Source organism: Plodia interpunctella, chromosome 17 (genome assembly GCF_027563975.2).
Source record: "Plodia interpunctella isolate USDA-ARS_2022_Savannah chromosome 17, ilPloInte3.2, whole genome shotgun sequence".
Lineage (NCBI taxonomy): Eukaryota > Metazoa > Arthropoda > Insecta > Lepidoptera > Pyralidae > Plodia > Plodia interpunctella.
The window spans coordinates 6,047,178-6,066,406 of NC_071310.1; the positions used below are offsets into that span (position 1 = coordinate 6,047,178).

The 19,229-nt window shown below is 34.8% G+C and overlaps 3 protein-coding genes across 7 annotated transcripts in view; 1 reads left to right on the top strand and 2 right to left on the bottom strand.

Moving 5' to 3' along the window:
* Positions 1 to 8,108, top strand: beta-Man (beta-Mannosidase). The gene is made up of 12 exons (XM_053758150.1): positions 1 to 158; positions 599 to 745; positions 1,443 to 1,591; positions 2,157 to 2,350; positions 2,453 to 2,711; positions 2,985 to 3,150; positions 3,381 to 3,506; positions 3,826 to 4,000; positions 4,082 to 4,655; positions 4,861 to 4,990; positions 5,356 to 5,738; positions 5,965 to 8,108. Exons 1-12 carry the CDS (start codon positions 35 to 37, stop codon positions 6,223 to 6,225), a joined length of 2,688 nt encoding a protein of 895 aa, XP_053614125.1. The 5' UTR covers positions 1 to 34; the 3' UTR covers positions 6,226 to 8,108.
* LOC128677375 (uncharacterized protein) overlaps positions 6,961 to 19,229 on the bottom strand; it is a 21,105-nt gene continuing 8,836 nt past the window's right edge. For 3 of the 5 annotated variants that reach the window (XM_053758155.1, XM_053758154.1, XM_053758151.2), the window contains 7 exons: positions 17,959 to 18,151; positions 17,303 to 17,487; positions 16,682 to 16,816; positions 16,062 to 16,158; positions 11,796 to 11,967; positions 11,376 to 11,555; positions 6,961 to 11,021 (listed from right to left, as the gene is read on the bottom strand). In XM_053758155.1, coding sequence (XP_053614130.1) covers positions 10,997 to 11,021; positions 11,376 to 11,555; positions 11,796 to 11,967; positions 16,062 to 16,158; positions 16,682 to 16,816; positions 17,303 to 17,487; positions 17,959 to 18,151 — 987 coding nt within the window. In that variant the 3' untranslated portion in view covers positions 6,961 to 10,996. The remainder of the gene's footprint in view (positions 11,022 to 11,375; positions 11,556 to 11,795; positions 11,968 to 16,061; positions 16,159 to 16,681; positions 16,817 to 17,302; positions 17,488 to 17,958; positions 18,152 to 19,229) is intronic. The other 2 variants (XM_053758152.2, XM_053758153.2) reach the window with 2 other exon arrangements.
* On the bottom strand, positions 12,705 to 14,839 carry LOC128677377 (uncharacterized). Its single transcript, XM_053758156.2, has 2 exons — positions 14,295 to 14,839; positions 12,705 to 14,216 (listed from the first exon to the last, which is right to left on the bottom strand). The coding sequence occupies exons 1-2, from the start codon at positions 14,442 to 14,444 to the stop codon at positions 12,753 to 12,755; spliced, it is 1,614 nt and encodes a 537-aa protein (XP_053614131.1). The 5' UTR covers positions 14,445 to 14,839; the 3' UTR covers positions 12,705 to 12,752.

Sequence of the window (19,229 nt, forward strand, 5' to 3'; positions counted from 1 at the left end):
CAGGCGCATCAAATTGACCGGCATACTTCGAATAATGTTTGGGAAAGGTGTAGTGTTTGTTGTTGTGATATTCACAATAAAAGATGCATTTTGTCATATTGATTACTTTGATTTGAATTCGATAAATGCCGTTTGGACTGTGGAGAACAAAAATGGGAGTAAGTTTGTCCTTTATTATAATTTTGTAAAGTTATTTATTTATAATAGTTTATTTGATCAAACACAGTTCTCAGATAAATAAGAATAGAGTACGTTCCACTACGATCCCCAACACCCGGAACTGATGAGTGCAGCACTCACTGTTCCAAAACAGTGAGTCCTGAACTGATCTATGACTTATTCAGGGGACTATTTTGTAAGCACAGCCGGGTTGTATTTCTACTTACTTATAACTTTTTATTATAGGCATTATACAGATTTGTACGTTAAAAATATTATAATACCAGAATATAGCTGAGCGTGTCACCTTTTCGGAATCAACGTTGGCGGACGTATTAAGGTCTCATAAAATAATATTTTAAATGCAAACTAAGTTCAAAAGTGTAAAAAATTAAGTGTTCAGATATGGCCGAATAAAGTTTTTCTTTCTTTCTATCAGGTGAGAAAATCAAGGCCACAGTGCCGGGAGGAATTTACTCGGATCTACAAAACGCGGGGGTGATTGGGGATATCTTGAGCGGTTTCAACGACGTTCTCACGCGGTGGGTTGCCCACGAAACTTGGACTTACACAGGCAAATTTAATGGTAAGTAAAGAAACATTCACCTATTCGCAGCAGTATCATGTCCGTGACACTGCAGGGAAAATCCTGGAGAAACTCCTTCGCTGGCACAATGATTTACGTACGACGACGTGCCTGTACTACCGGCACGTCGTCGTACGTAAATCAAATTACTTAAGGAAATCTCTGCCTATGCCGCTCCCATCTAGTCCTGGCAGAAGCAAATCAAAGAAGTTCGGGCTTGATGTCGTCAAGTATGCGTACAATGGTCTTACAACTAAGAACGCCGGAAACTGTGAAAGAGAAAAAGTAGGATAACGGACCGGACGGAAGGGACTCTTTTTGGCAGTATAAGGAACCGGGAAAATGCTCATATTACAAAGAAATAACCTTACATTCATTCATTCATGTTCGTTCATTAAAATAAATATATTTTTATTAGCTAGTGTTCCACTGCTAGGCAAAGGCCTCCCTTCCTCCCTTCGAGTGATTTATAAAGGAAAGGAAGGAACTTTAATATACATTCTGGTCTTTATTTATAATATTCACATCTTCAAATTACATAAAAATACGGATCTAATACGGTCTAGGGAAGTTTCACTGTGAAAAATCCATATATAAATACATACATACATACATACATATGTTATATATAATAATATAAATATTGACTTTTCAACTGATAACGAGAAATTCAAGTTAATTAAAATAATTTACTTAGTGAGCGAAGAGTACATGAGAGCAACAACGGCGCATCTGGTATTCCACGGGCTGGACACAATCGCGTCGGTGGAGCTCAATGACGTCACGGTCGGAACCACCAACAACATGTTTGTAAGGTACCTGTTCGACGTGAAACAGCATCTGAAGGTGAGAATATTTCCAATGCGGATATCCTTACGGGGAATTGGGTGCAATGGTCTTAATATGAGAGGAATGATCATCCGTCTGGTGTCTACCTACATTGTTTGTTTGTGGCAAATTCACTTTCAAAATTCAAGTTGCAATACGTGAAAAATTGTCGTTGCCAAAGTCATTATAAACCATTTTTTGCGGCGCGTGGATTCGATGTGCATCATATGTTTATAAATTCCATACATAGTAAGTTAATTTTTCACACCTACATCATATAACGGCAAACCCATTTTGGTTACAACATAAATATTTATAAAAGCATAACGAAGTAAATACATTTTGTAAGTGTATTTTTTAGAAATATATTTTTTTAACTTGCTCAGCCTCTATATTTTCTAGAAGAAAATATTCGATACAAACGGTTTTAATAAATAGGTACCTATTAGTGTCTAGACAGGCAATTTGTTTCTATTTAAAAACGCGGTTTCTCCTATTATTATTACTATATGTATATTTTATGAAGGGCTGATGTTGCATTAAGTACCTATCATGAAATAAATATATTTGAATGTCCTACCAGACAGGGGAGAATGTGCTGAAAGTGTCCTTCACATCGCCCATAGAAGCAGCTCAAGATTTGTCCGAGAACCATTTCACAGCTCCGAGTTGTGTCCCGGAGAATTACAATGGAGAATGTCATGCTAACCAGCTGAGGAAGATGCAGGCTTCCTTCTCATGGGACTGGGGACCGGCGTTTCCCTCTGTTGGTATCTGGTGAGTGAAATATTAATATTAGCTTGTTGTTCACGACGGAAAGTTCAAAACATGCAATACCAAACGCGAGACAATTTGTACGAATAATTTCAATATTTTTAGGAAACCAGTAGTGCTTGAGTTTTACAATAGTGCCATAATAAGATCCGTTACAACACGGACAGAGAATAGGGATCAGAAGTGGCATCTTAACGTAAAGGTTTACTTAGAATCTAGTAGGAGTTCCAAACAGATTGAAGGGCGCCTCTTTGCGTCGATGCTAGTGGAAGGTAAACAAATGATATCAGTTGGAAAAGACGTAGCCGTCCAGAGTAAGGAAGATGGAACTGCTGAAGTAGACATGGAAATGAGTATAAGCGAGGTAAATGTTTATATAGGTTGGTACTTAACTTTTTATGTAATGTTGTCTTCTGCTTCACTCGCCCGGCATAAAGTAAACTAATCTGCTTTTCACAAAAACTTTCACCTCCCCATTGGAACTTTTTGCGAATCGTAATAAAAACAACTTAGTCTATTTTTGATCTCCGATTTTAACTAATCAACATTTCAAACTTATTAATGTATATATAGATTTCAATATTGGCAGACTGTTGTTTCTTAGTTTTTAGTTATGGAATATTTTAATTTTTTTTAGAACTCTATCCGGCGATGGTGGCCTAATGGTTATGGCGACCAGCGATTGTATAGATTGTCCGTTATTTTCACTAGCACTAAGGATCGATTCGAGTTATCAAAAAAACAATTAAAGGTTGGATTCCGAACTATTGAAGTGATTCAAGAGGATGCTTCTAGGATTCTTGGTGAGAAATACAAGTGAAAGTGAGAGCTTTCTAGTTAGCTTATAGGTTACATTTGAGGTATAGTTAAATCGTATCGTATGGTTTAATTTTATTTATTTTTTACGAAGCTGAATTTATTGAAAAAGTCCATAAAGATCGTTTACTAAACTGGTTTAAGTACATATGATTTACGAACTACTTACCTACCTATATGTGTTTTGTTTACTTACCCTTAAGGATATGTAAAATAGGTAACACGACGTCTGGCAAAGGCTTGACCTTCTACTTCAAGATTAATGGGTACCCTCTGTTTATGAAGGGGTCTAACTGGATTCCCGCTCACATCCTGCCGGAACGTGGAGATGACAAGTCAACAGGTAAGTTTATATAACAAGTACAGTCAATATTACATCAAACTTCCCAAATTGATAGAAATCCACAAAGAGTGACATACTCGTACGCTGAAACTTCCAAAAATAAAAGCTTATTTTCATATTACATCGGATTACCGGAAGACTTCCTTATACTTTTTCTTCTCATCTTGTATCATCGTTTTGTTCTAATTTTCTTTTGTTTTTGTAGAGATTCATAAATAAGTATTTGGATTCCGATAAATGTTTGATTTTGTAAGTTATTTAAATTTATAACGGATGTATTTAATAATCTAATACAGCACTGTTTGTCGTAACTTTCCAGTGGACGGGCTACTAACAGCGGCACGGGACGCACACATGAACATGCTCCGAGTGTGGGGAGGTGGAGTCTACGAATCGGACTACTTTTATAATAAATGCGATGAGCTGGGTATTCTAATTTGGCAGGATTTCCTCTTCGCATGCTCTATGTATCCTGCTTATCCGGAGTTTTTAGAGTAAGCAAATTGTTTTAAATAAAAAAATATACACTGCGGTAGAATGTGATAGTATGACTTCAGAACAACTTTTTTTTCCAGTAATGTAAAAACAGAGATCGAACAAAACGTACTTCGCCTTCAGAGTCACCCTTCCATTGCAATATGGGCCGGGAACAACGAGAATGAAGTGGCGCTGAGAGGAAACTGGTATGAAACTCAACCCCAGTTCGAGAAATACAAAAATGAGTACATCAAACTATATGTCGATACTATAAAACCAATTGTGGCTGCGTTGGACGACAGGGAGTACTTAGTCTCAAGTCCATCGAACGGCGTGGAATCAGAACAGGAGGGATACATCGCGGAGAATCCTTACGACCCTTATTTCGGAGACACGCACTACTATAACTACGTGGCCAACAACTGGGACATGAACATCTATCCCCGAACGAGATTCGCATCAGAATATGGATTTCAGTCGCTGCCATCTATAGCCACGATGAGAACCGCGACCACAAATCCTGAGGATTTCAAACTAGATAGTAGATATTTGAACCATCGGCAGCACAGTCCGGACGGGTACATCTTCATTCATGACCAAATGCATAAAAATTTGAAACTCAAAGAGGCCAACGATACGAAGTATTTTGAGAAATTTGTTTTTTACAGTCAGGTATGCACGCACAGAGTTATAAACCGATTCAGATGTTTTTTTTTGTATTTAAAACATATTACACCTTTCGAAAACATTAGGAACATCTTTACAAGATTTAAGTGATGATGAAGTTCTGATAAAAATGTGATCATAGTATTCTATAATTATGATAGGGTTATATTATTATTAACGATAGATACGAAATAGTAAAGTTTCGTTTCAGATCACACAAGCTATAGCTATGAAAGCGGAGACAGAGTTCTACAGGCAGGAGCAGGCGCACTGGTACACCATGGGAGCGTTGTATTGGCAGCTGAATGATGTTTGGCAAGCGCCCTCCTGGTCTGGAATTGGTATGAGTATATACTAAAATATCACCATTACTACTTTTGTTATTTTCTGTTTGGTCTGAAGGTTTGACTGCCAGAGCCGTATCAAGTCCACCTCTTGTTGACTTTTTGAAATTGCGCAATAAAGCTTGTTTGTTTGTATTAACTTTATTGCAGAAGACAGAAGATAAATAAAAATTAATACAATAAAGATACATACGTACAGCAGCGGGATTACTTATCCCATGCCATGGGATCTCTTACGCATTTATTATTAATAATACGCGTAATAATTTTCAGCCACGTGTCTATTGATAATTTGAGGCGTTAATAGGGCCAAAGCCAAATGCTATTGTGAAAGAGTATTCAAAAATACATAATGTTTTCAGAATATGGTGGAAAATGGAAGATGCTGCACTATTATGCTAAATGGTTTTTCGCTCCCGTCTTGGTGTCTCCGCGGCTCTTGTTGAGCGGGGACGTGGATGTCTACCTCATCAACGACAGATTCGTGCCCATAGTCGAAGCGCAGATCATTGTGGACTATTTCAACTATAGTAGCCTGGTGCCTGTTTTCACACAGACGTTCCCAGCAAACGTAGGAGCGTTGTCGTCTAAAAAGCAAGATTTTGGACTATCGACATGGGTAGCGGGCGATGAAACCTTCTTGAGGTTTAGTCTGAGAGCTGAGGGTGTGCCGTCGTCACCGTACAACTATTTGTTCCCGAAACCACTGAAATCTGTTGTAGGACTGAAGAAACCATACATACTGGTATGTACAACTTTTTACTCATCATTAAAACAGATCTTAGCCATGCAGTAATCAAAGGTCACTTATGTTACGATCCAAGTTTGAGCGCCAACTACAGACATGGTTTTCCCCAGTGAGTAGAGTGGGCTGATCACTCCCTACTACTAGTGTTAAGGCGGCCTAAGAGCTCAAACAGATTCAAAATATATGTATTAGATAAAATAACAAATTCCTTCCTTTTTCACAGATCAGCGTACAGATGCGAAAACATGAAAATAAGAAATACCCAGGCAAGACTATCTACCCCGTGGACATAAAGGTCAATACAGTGGTACTGTTCCTTTGGTTGGAAACAAACGCAAGGTTTAGTGCACACCACAGAGGTTATTTTGAAGAAAATGGCCTCATAGTGACGAAACCCTACTATAGGGTAAACTATATTAGCGATGACATATTGAAACCTAAACAAATTGAGGACGCCATTACCTACCAATATTATTTACACTAGTTTCTAAGTTTTCTTGTAAGCAAAATATGCTCTATTATGATAAGTTACCTATACGAAATAAGAATCACTTTTCTTTTATTCATAAGTTTGCATACGTGTCGTACGAGAGCAACAATGTTTTGTTCAGGTACCGCGTCGGTGTAGTGTGTGTATGTGTAGTGTGTAACACATGGTACATGACCGCCCATTGTGCTCTTGTACTACGGCGTACAGTCTGCCTAAAACGAGTAGAAAATGAGGATGCTGTATCTTCTTGGCTGTCGAAACTGAGTGTTTATCAAGCTATGTTGACCATTCTATTTGGTAAAGCAATGACAAAAATTTAGTTCGGTAAAATTACGTTTTCTTTTTTTATAGTCAGACTCACGGAATAATAAAGTCAGACTGTACTTTACGGGATGCTTAGGATCCATGTGCGAACGACCTTACGTTTTTACTTTCGAGGATATCGATTTTTGTTTACAAAACATTTTGCCATATGTACTTTTCTTACTAACGCTTGTTATCATTATTTTGGCATCTTCGAGTGTTTTTACTTTTATATAAGTCGTGATAAAGTCACGATAAGTTACTATATAGATATTAACACGGATCCTTCTTAACGTGCATCTAAAAATAGGTGAACACGTATTGTTGATTAAAAGCATGTGCATCTTTAGGGTTCGGTATCTTAATAACAACAGAACCCTAGTATTAGCAACGTTAAGGGGCGTGTTCTGAAATAAAATACATTGATAGCAAACGAATACATTTATTTTCAGTTTATAATGCGAAAATGCGTGCGGTATTACCAACTAATAAAATAACATGCAGCAATGTATATAAAAATAATCTTTGGACGATTCTCTCGAACTGGTAAGGACTTTGTTGAATTTAAATAATAATACAATATTCTTATGTTCCTATTTGTGAGAGTCACTTCACTGTTTGAAAAATTAAAAGTTTTTTGAACAGTTTTTACAGCTCCATAGAATTAGTATAAAAAATTGCGCCACGTTCAAATAATCTTCAATTAAAACCTGACAAAGTTTAAAGTAATAATAGCAGCAAGTACATATTCAAACACACGTAATGCTTACATATATATTTCGTCAATATTTTATCATCATTTTATACTATATTAATGACTGAGGATTTTATAATTTTAATTTCACATATGCACACAGACGTGTTTATTATTATAATAAATTTAAAAGAGAGCAATTTCTGTTTTTAGGAATATTCGTTTAATCGACTTATTTACTAATTAGATACAAATGTAATGTTGATTTTACAAATCTTATAAAAATCGTAAAAATTCTTATCAGTTTTAAAACCACGGAACACAGAAAACATGGAAATATGAAGTAGGCGTGTCACGCGTGTCAATGTTTGCGATTAATCGCCGGCAAGGACTTCGGAACGCCGCCGAAGTCGTATCCACCCTTAAACTTAGTCAAACGATTGCCTCGAGCTGTCCTTTGTTTTTATTAGTTTCACTGCAAATATGACCTTGTGTGCTATGGCAGAGTAAACTCTGTGTACAGTGAAGGTGTTTTTTAGCTTAGTAGTCTGTTTGATTTGGGCTATTTTGGATTGAAGATATGCGACATGTTTGATGTGTGCATTTGGCGACACCTGTACTGTGAATAAGTTGGTCTTTAACACTTCCATGGATTTCTGCATTCCGTGATTAAATCAATATGCATTTAAGTGTTTAGTCCCATCGAATATTATTCTTTGAATATATTAATTATGATAAATAATAATACAAAAAGGCGCACTCTATTTTTATTATTAATGAGATTGTTTTAGATAATGTATTAAGTAGTTAAATTTGTTAAAAATAGTCAACTTAATAACTTATTATTGAATATTACTAATAAATACATACATTTACTCAAGTATTGTGAAGCGTAGTTATTTATGACCTGAACTCCCCTCGCACCCTATACAGCAGCCATTCATATAACAAACAGATAGTAAACCTTTTTCACGTTTTCTTGATTATCAATTTAGTTTTAAGTTGTATGATACATTTTGTATGCATATCTATAATAATGTGCAATAAATTATTTTTATATTAATAAATAAAGCACCATCAAATTATATCACTACGACTCGACCTTAATCGCTTTTATTTGGCAACCAGTCGTTTCCTCTAACAAGTTCTAAATTAAATAACAATACATTCGTGTCTATAAAGAATAAATACATAGATATAAGCTCACACGTCCGAGCCAAGAAAGCAACAATGCGTATAATGGAAAATCGAAAGTGGACACATTCATCAGATTCCTTTATAGTTGATAAATTATAGGCAGTTTTATTTAAGTAATAATAACCTTATTAGGTTCCAAGGCATGGGATATATCCTATATGCCTAATATGCAGTGCATCAGTGACATTTGAGAAGTATGCTGCCGTCAGATGGATAAAAGACGCAACTATTAAAAAAAGATTTTTCACTTTTCGCAGTATAGAAGTTCAAGCATTATATGCAATGCCCATACATCGCAGGGCGGCTATTTCCCCCTTCAATTCAATACTGCAATCACTTAACTTCGTCAAATATTTAGCCAGTAGTATAAGTATTTGTTGCACTCTGTATACATTAAATTGATCACAGATCTTATTATACGATGTATGATGTCTATTAACAATTTAATTGTCAAAAGATTCCTACTGATATATTTATATTCTATTTAGATTTAAACATATAAAATGGGTATGTTTCAGGTACAAGTTAATAATAAGATATTTAATCAATTCGATGTAACGTTAAAACATGGTGAAATGATGATCTTTGTATGTAAGAATTCGATAAATTATTCTTTATTGTAATATAAATGACAATGTATTCCATTTATGTTACTTAATTCGCCCGCTGCGTGACTTGGAGCACCGATGAATTCACTATAGTCTCATTCAAAGTATAAAAATGTTAGGTCTGGAGACCCCTAATAATTTCATTTATTTTCATACAAGTATACTTAAGTATCATATACATGCGGGTAAAGCTAAAAGCGGGTCACATTTTGAGAAAGTGATTCCAAATTGTAATTATATTTAGACATTTTTCCCGAGTAAATATACATACATAAATGACTACACTTTCACCGCGAACGACATTAATCAGATAAACATTTTCGTGCCTATATCAACCAAAAACCACTATTTGTAAACTATTTTCATTTAAGTGTTGCACATTTCTAAGCTTCGCGCTAAAGGAAAAGGAAGCAAAAGGAAAAGCCAAGAAGGGCATTCATAAACGTAATAAAATACAAGGCGAAGGTCGTGTCGTATAGGGAGGTAAAATATGTGGCAAGGGACAGAGTAAATTTAAAATACTACATCGACAAGAACCTTGTTCTTATTGATTGATTAATTGATGTTTCAACAACAATATACATTCATTAATTGACAACTGATATAAAGTGTCGCGGTGAAAGGGTATACACTCAGCACAACATACATTGCTTTGTTACATTTAGGCAGTCGATGAGTGTTGCTAGTTAATACCATTAATGAATGATGAATCAATCAGTTCCTTACATAATAGTATAATTGACTAAGATGAGTGTTGTATGTTAGCATTAGTCGTCCATGCAAACCCGTCAGAAATAAACACCCAGCCTGTAAACAAATATTTAAAATGTATTAATCTATGTATGTACGTGGATAAATAAATCAATTATGCGCATTATTTATAAATATATAAAGAATAAATAGTAGATATAAAAGTATAGAATCTATTTAGAACAATATAAAAGAAGCCTATAAGGATTTTACCCGAATATTTTTGGACATGCATTGGATATAATCGTGGCAAGCGACTATCATCTGGACCGATTGTAACAGATGTTTTTTCTATTATTTAGTATGCGGAGGGACTGTTCAGAAGAAGCGACTCTGGTTGCCTTGCGAAGGGTTTCTATCAAAAAAGTTTACCCCAAATTTGAGGACATGCAAATAAACATCAGGAAAGGTCAACTAAAGTTAATAGATAAGTATGTCTAATATAATAATAGAACTTCAAAAATATAAATTTGTTGTTTTAACTTTGAAGCCATGTTGTTTGTTGTTTTTACTTTAGGGGATTAACGCATAAAATATAATGCCTCACTCAATTCCATGGAATCATGTGTGGAATGCGTAACGAGCGAGAAAGTGTTACGTGTCACTTGCTACTTAATACAAGATCTTTTCGATATTGAAACTTTAGCTAACCTTCACTGCGAGAGTGCGAATTATTAAAAAAATATGTTAGTAAAAAAAGAAATAACTAGTTGACTAGCGTAGTAGGGTTAAATGCAATAAAAATCTATCTAGTAATCTCACGCAATCAGCCAGGGGTGCACAACGTGGTACAAAAATATAAACAAAGCAAAATAGTAAAAACATCTAATTTACATAATATACCAGAATTGACCAAAGATGTAAATAAATTATGAAATATAACACAGATGAATAATTACTTTCCTATATTGGCTTGTAATGAATATATTTACTAAAAATTAAGGTAAATATTTATTTTCAATTTATGTGCGCATACATAAATATGTAATTCACCCACACGATGTAGTTATTATTTCTTAAAAAGCCTTAAACTTTCTTATTTGATATAACAGACCATTTTTGCGTCTTAGCTATAATCAGACATTAAAACATTTTGTATATTATTATTTGTGGAAAATGCTGTTTCAGATTGCTTGATTTGTTTACATCTTTCGCCTTGATAAAGAAACGAAAAGAATACTACAGAATATCTAGTTATAATATACACACCTTTTTATATAAAGCATCCCAATAATGACCTAAATCAACAAAATCCAAATTATCAGTGTTGAAATTATTTTGACAAACGAAATCCACTCTTAGGTATTATTTACAAACGTTGATATTCAAATGAGGCATTGGACGTATTTTAAATAATTTAAAGCATAAACAATTATTTATTTGTTGCTTGCTTGCCAATTGCAAAAGTTACTGTTTTCGACGTCTTGGAGGCAACATTCTTACCTATTACAACGTTATACAAGCTACGTTTATATTTTGTCATTGGATAATAACAATAAAAATTGACCAAAAAAAAAACAGAATAAAAGTCTTTACAAAGTCCAATACTTCATACGCTTATGTAAAACAGATTTGTAGCATCGTTGATTTACCTGGCCCTTGAGTGGAGGGCGGCGCGTTCTTCGGAGGGCGTGTCCCTGAGGAAGGTGGAGGAGAGGTTGAGCACCACCATGAGGCAGCACAGCAGCAGCGGCCCCAGGATCGCGCCCTCGGGCCCCAGGTAGAAGATGCCGCCCGCTATGGCCAGTCCTGTCACATACGGGTGCCCGCCGCTGGAAAATTGTACAGAATTATTTCACAATTGCTACAATGTCATATACAGACATACAGATACACAGTCTAATTTATAACACCCCTCTTTCCGTTTGGTTAAAAATGAGTAGATGCTGAACAGACAACAACAAACGAGATTTTCCAAATTGTGAGAATGAGAGAATGAGAATAAATACAATATGTACACTGGACTTTTTGAATATCGAATGTTTCAAAAAACGTTTAAAAAGAGAACTTACTCTTTGATCTCCGCGTAGACGGCGGCGTCGAGGAACGCGATTGGCGCGGCCTGAGCGATGGGCAGGAGTAGCGCCATCATTGGCCGGCCTTGCAGCCACACGTCAAGCGCGGCCGGCAGACCCGCCAGATACGGGCCGAGGAAGGGCGCCGCGCCCAACACTGCTGCCAGGACTGGAATTTCGAAACATTGGCTGTGCTAAGACGAAACCATTGAACGCAATGAAGAGAATGTGATAGTTTGATAATAGTAAATATCATTCATATATCACCAACCTCGTATTATATACAAATTAAGCCTCGATTTTATATGGCAATAATATACTTAGAATGTCTGTTGGGTCAGTTTTCTTGTGTATGCACTGCTGGTTTTTCATTGCGGTAAATAAAAGCACTCATACTAACTACGCAATGTTCACGCATTCGCTTCTGCAGGGGCCGAGTTTGGCGACAGTTGTGGAGCTAGCATAACACAGTTTCAATAAAGGACAGAATGTAGATTCTGTAAAGCGGGTAGCCGCTTGTAATTATTGTGAAAGTGTAAGAATATATAGTTCAATATACGTTTGCAATCGTTATTGAACGTTACGAGTAAATGTTACAGACACACTACCACGTCTTTTTATCTTACGGGGTAGTCAGTAGCAAAACTATAGGTTCACGTTCAACTAGATAAATAATGAAGTCTTTTACAACAAAAAGTATAGTTTTAAAGTTAACTTATGTGTAAAGTTATGCTCATGGCTGATTTCAGAGCTGATAGCCTTTCGACAAGCAGATTAAATAAGTATATTAAAGCAAATAAAGTCCGAATAAGGAATGTTCTCAAAATGTTTTATCAACAACTTCTTTCAGTAAGTCTCGACTGTAAGATTGTGATTGGGAATGTGTATGTGTGATTAAATACTGGATTTTAGTAAAAATATTTATTTATTTAATTATTAATAGTAAACATCTCATCAGGTCTTCGTCTTATCAGTACTGTGCAATGGTGACCGCAATTGTGCGTAAACATATTTATAGAAGTCTAAAGCTTTTTGTCTGTCATTGATAAATATACTTTTGCACTGTTCACCGACGCATTTATTCCTGTGTTCTGAATCTTCCTTTGGTTTAATCTCATTTTCTTTATTACTGCCGGTACTACGTAAAGTTTCAACAAAGTCCCTAGAAGAATCGAATACGATTTTAACTGTTGTTCGATTGGTCATGTTTAAGTTACTTTCTTTTAGTATATCATCCTTATCTATCGCGGTCATAGCTGCACTTGCATCACCATTTTGCGAATTGGCAGCTCTTATGAGGTAGAAAGTGGGGGTTGGTAATGTTACGTCCTCATCTGTGGTAACTTCATTGTTAGATAGCCTATCATTATATAGTAAGCACATAACTTGAGAGTCTAAATTCAGATCACACATTCGACTTTCGAGTAGTAATCTCACCACGTCCACTGGAAGTGAACAGGGTACATTGAGACATGTGTTGTTCGATGTCGCATCTAGAATTAAATTATTCAATTCTTTGTTGGTACTGGCAGTCTGCAAAAATGCGATGTTACGACATTTGCAATCTATTCTGTTTTCTTTTATAACCACCGAGCCTCCGAAAGATTTGCAACTGCTGTATTCAAATATGATAGAATATGGATCGAACGCATTAATTATATTTCCAGTAAACACAAATTGCCTTTTCGTTGTTCTTTTTCTTATACATTTAACATTTGTCAGTGCGTTACTTTTGAATGTATTTATTGTATTGTAGCTCATATCTATACTGACTGACTTTAAAGTTAGACCGTTCACAGCTTTGAATATATTTCCTACTATACGTATATCATCAGCTGTTATATTTAGCACATTATTCATAACATCATCAAAATCGTTGTTTATTATGGAAACGGATTTGCTGCGTACTGTAATCGCTCTAGAACCAATGTTTTCAATTTTGCTATTACGTATGGAAAACAACGATTCATCATTATCCATAAAAGTTTCTATTGCGTTATTCTCTATGGCAGATACGGTTACATTTTCAAATTCAATGACTTTTATTCCGGTTACGTTGTGAATGGCTTTGGTCTTGATCGTATTTATTTTGCTATTGAAGATTCGTAATTTTTTCAGGGTTGTCGATCCCAGACATTTCAGTTCAGTGTTCGTCACAGGAGATTTGAACGAGTTCCTCGGGAGGGACACTATTTCTCGAACATTTTCTATAGTAACCTCAGGCGGCGTTTGTAGCAACGAACTTGTTGATAAAGAAATAAATTCTAATCTGTCACAGTCCTTTATTTTAAACCTTTCTAATTGAGAAGCTCTTTGCAACAAGGGGCAGTCCAACACCACCCGAAGGTCTCTGCAATTTTGCACGATAACGCTTTTTATGTGGTCCGTGTAGTAATCCTTGATGTGTATTATAAAATCCTAAAACAATTGAAATATGTAAAGTAACAGTCAAATATGGACGGAATACGACAATCAAAACAAAAACAAAATACTCACATTAGTGGTTGCGCGATGACAATTATAAATTATCTCATTAGGAACACTGTTTATACAAGTCCACTCTGGCGTTTGGCAGTTTGTGAAATTGATTCTTATACTAAGAACTGATCCCAACATCACAACAAGACACGGTACTAATCGGTGCATTGTGCAGTCACTGAATATTTTTTCTATAATCAACACAATAACGCGAGCGTAAAAACCTGATGTCAGACGCGAATGGCCATCATCCGGAGATAATTCCAGCTAAGCATATGACGTAAAATATCAGCTATTATCTGCTCGTCTGAAATTAATAGTTCAATAACCCGGCTCGGCTTTATCCAATGTCAAGTTATGGGACATTAATAAGTAATTACTTTTAATAATATACATTAATTTGAGAACATGTTTTTGGAGCGATCAAGACTATTTACATCAACCTATATAGAATAACAAAAGCATAGATTCTACTTGCAGTACCCTCGTCACGTCAGGTGTCTCAAAAAAGAAATCAGTATTCCGATGACATTATGTATATAAATCACACGGAACCCTAAAAATGTGATAGAAAATATGATATATTATGAACTCCTGTTTGAAATCGAATGTTTACTTATCAGCAAACGGTAAAAGAGCAAACGGTATAAGATTTATTGTTATTACGTAAAGGATTGCAAAGGCCGGAAAACAAAGCTCTCGTGTATTTTTTTTCTACCATTTTAATGGAGTACAAGTGACAAGTTTAAAAAAGCCTGAAAAACATATGTGCATCCATAGTAACATTATAAATGCGAAACTCTGTCTAGTGTCCTGGCTGTCACGCAATAAGAAAAGAAAATAGTTTATAAAAATCATACTTACCTATCATAAGATTCTTTACATTGTAGCAAAGTTTAAATGTAATAAAACCTTATCATTCAGTGTGATAAAATGTATTTGCGAGAGAAATGACAATATTCAGATTTTATTGTTTACTATGAAGTTGATAATTCAATTTCAATAATCTACGTTTCTGTAGAAAAACACGTCATTCATAACAGTTGTATGTTGTTATGTTGTGCGTAAAAATATCTTGTGACAGATATCTGGTAGTGCAGTGTAAACAAAATGCAATTTTTAAGGACAAAAAATTATAAATATTCCAATGTATGTACTTCTGTCTCGTTCAATAACTCGCGCTTAACCAAGATAACAGTATTTTTCACTTTATCTGCTCTCCGGTGCATTTATAAATTTGGTAAACAATAACGTCATTAAGTATATTCAATAATATAAATGTGTATTTAGATTTAATCGATTTTTGTGTGATTTATTTTTTTATTTGTAAGTTCAAATAAATATTAAAAAATAAGTGTAAAACTTATTTTGTTATGTTGAAATTTTGTTGGGAGTTACTAGAAAATATTTTAACAAACTAGCTTTTGCCCGTGGTTTCACCCGCATGAATTTCTCACGCTAAAATTTATTTTTCCGAGATTAACTCTGTCATTATCCGCATTTCAAACTACATATATGGTAAATTTCAAGAAGATTGGTTGAGTAGATAAAACGTGAAGAGATAACACACAAACCTACTTTCGCATTTATAATACTATTAGTAGGGATTAGGAAAAATGTAGAATATTATAAAACTGAACATGTTTACGCAAAATGTTACGAAGTGTTACTTTTTTTTAAAAGTAACACTTCCTAACATTTTGCGTAAAATAAAAAAAAAAACAAATATTATTGCATATGCAAACAATTAAGTAGTGGAGAAAACAAAACAAAACTTTGACATACCAGAGGGCAGGTAGACAACTTTCGCGCCAAACAGATTGTGAACCAGCCACGTCCATAGTCCGTAGAACAACGCCATCTTGAATGAGGCTCTGAAAACCTGAAAACATTATATTTTAATTGAAAACTATAATTCTTTCTAATAAAATCCCTTATTTAGTGTAGCATAATTAGTCCAGATAATTATTTTTTATCCTAAAGAATTTGGAATATATAAAAAATATGGCGCTTGTTGCACGTATATCACTGTCCACTGTCTGTCCCTATGTATGCAACGGATTGATACGAGTTTTAATAGATAGAGTGATTCAAGAGGAAGGTTTACTTTAGGTTTAAGGTTTAGTTTAGTGTACAATATAATATGGTTTTAACCGAGCGAAGTTGGGACGGGCAGGGAGTGTGCACTAAAAGTCTACAATAAAATAAATTGCACGACTGAATAACGCTAACTTTAAGACAAAATGGCGTACTTTGCGTTTTACTGCACACGTCAAAGTTGACGATGCAACTCACCCTTACGTATTATACTTAAAAAAAAAACTAAAATATTATTAGAAACTTGAAATATTCTTATGAGTGTTTCCGTACTTTTGCGCAATACAGAATCTTATATTGTATTGTACCTGGTTAATGGCGACAGAGAGAGCTATACCGAGCCTCGGACCGAAGTTGGGCTGCACCTGAGTGATCACTTCCACCGGCTTGTACAGCGCGTTGCTGGACGCCAGGAGGTAGAACAACGTCGTGAAGAACACCACCTACGATATTAATTACGTTGTAAGTGCCTGTATGACCAACAAATATAAAAGATTGGTTATGAAAATTAATAACTAAGAAAAAAAAAAGTTTATGTAGTACTTTTATAGTTAAAAAAAAAGACCCGGTGAGGGAGTTGTGGTTTTCGAATAAATTGAACTAGGAAATTACATGAATTTTGATCGTCAGGTCAGGTATCATTCTGTGTTTAGAATGGTTTCGTGAAGCATCATATTTTTTGATAAAATACAAAGGTCACAAGCTCTTGAAATCATAATGGTGATTCCAATAATCAATTTTGAAAACTACATTAATAACACTCGTTGACTATTGAGGTGTTGCATTAGTTATATAAAACTATAGATCACTAGTTCAAAGCGAATGTTAGTCCCTATCATGCCAGAAGTAAGTTCATATTGTATAACAAAGTACATGGTCAAAAATATAACCTCCTCTTTTTTTGTAAGTCGGTTAAAAATAAAACTAACCAAGTTGATGAACATGTTGATGATGGCGCCACCTCCGCACAGCAACAAAGACGTGAACGCGCCCACGGAGCCAGCCAATAGGGACACGTTGCTGGCCAGCGGCGCCCACATGCTGGTCGCGATGGCGCTCAGTGTGCCCAGGTTTGCCTTCACCCACGCCACCAATCCGGAGTAATCGAACAAACCTAGCAAAAAATGTCTTAAATTTGATGTAACGGAAGTAACATTATAGGAAACGAATGCTCAAACAATACACATCATTTTTGTGGATTCACCAACAAAATGTAAATTTGGCAATATTCTGGGGTATTTTGAGTAGATGGATTTGCATAATATATCTGTATATATTAATACTAATATATATTAATGCTAATAGCATTAATTAATACAATATATATATTATATCGAAATGAAAAATAATTGAGTCATATATAAACAACTGAGTTGGTATAATTTTAGTCTACTTTAATAGTATACGTTACACTAGATGGCTTTGAATAAATCGGGAATGATTACCCGTACATCCAAACATTAGATCCATTGAAATTAGTTGCCAAATCTCGGGGAGTAATGTGTGATAATAGATAAAACAATATTCATTTTTGTTTATTTTATTCGTTTGGAAGTTAGCGAAAATATAATGACTTAAAGCCCACCTGGAGTATTGGAGACATCATTGACGAAACTCTCCCAGGAGTCTTGTATGGCGGCGCCGTCGACCTGAGGACCCACGGGCGACGCGAAATGCCCAGAAACCCAGCTCTGGTACACGCGGTCCCATATCTCCAGAATCTGTTGTTCTACGCGCGCGATTTTCTCTGGATCGCCTTCTTTTAGTATACTTCTAACCTGTATATAGAAATATATCATACTTAACACATAAAATTTAAAAATATATACTTATTTATAAAAATTGGTTTATGAAATACCCCTCCTATAACTTTGACCGCGTCTGTTTTTGATTAAAGGTCCTGTAGTTTTTATGTTATAAATCAAAAATATTTTTAAAAGAGTAAATCTTTAATTTATTGAGTAACAGAATATTAAACTATAATGAAAAGTATTTTTGTTTTCATGAAATAACTACTCGTAAAACGTGTTTACGTACTTTGGTAAAAATTAAACAAAAATTAAGCTAAACGGGGAAAATTTAGCAAGCAATAATAAAATAATATGAAGCATTTAGGAAATAAGCATCAAGCAAGCCTAAACTGTTGTACGGGAAAGTAACTAATTATAGACACAATCTTTGAACAATACTATTTTAATAAGACTTTAGGACGTAACAGCCTGGAATGACACCGAATTATTTCATATAATGAGAAACATTTATTCCAATATTTTTTCAATAGCAATGTCAAGGACAATTTTGACAAGAGTTTTTTTTATGTTTAAATAATAGGATACAGTGCAAGTGTATATTGAAACATATAAATATTTTATTTATTACGCAAACGTATTATAACAAAATAAATGTATATAGTAACCTTGGAAGTGAGAACAATGACATCTTTTTATCTCTACTCTGTGTTGTTTTATGTTAATTTGCCACTAAATCACTTACATATTTATGTATCTGTCATGTAGCAGCAGTTAAGGAAAAAATGAACACAATAACACTTACGTAATAATAACAATAATTATCTTATTGCAACTTGTACATTGACTACGATATCCAACACAACATTACAATTATACAATAGCGAAGTGAAAAAGTTCTTGTAAATGTCTAATTTCTGATAAAATGCTTTGACTTTGGCGATTAGAACTCCTTATATCAAAGAGGTGTTTTTATTGTTAATTTTAATCATATTGGCCAAAAGTTTCACGTGTATCCAATATAAACTAAGTTGTACATTTAAGTGAACGTGAAGCCGAAATCGTTAACCACAGAATAAAAAATAAGATATTGAGAGAAAAAATATAC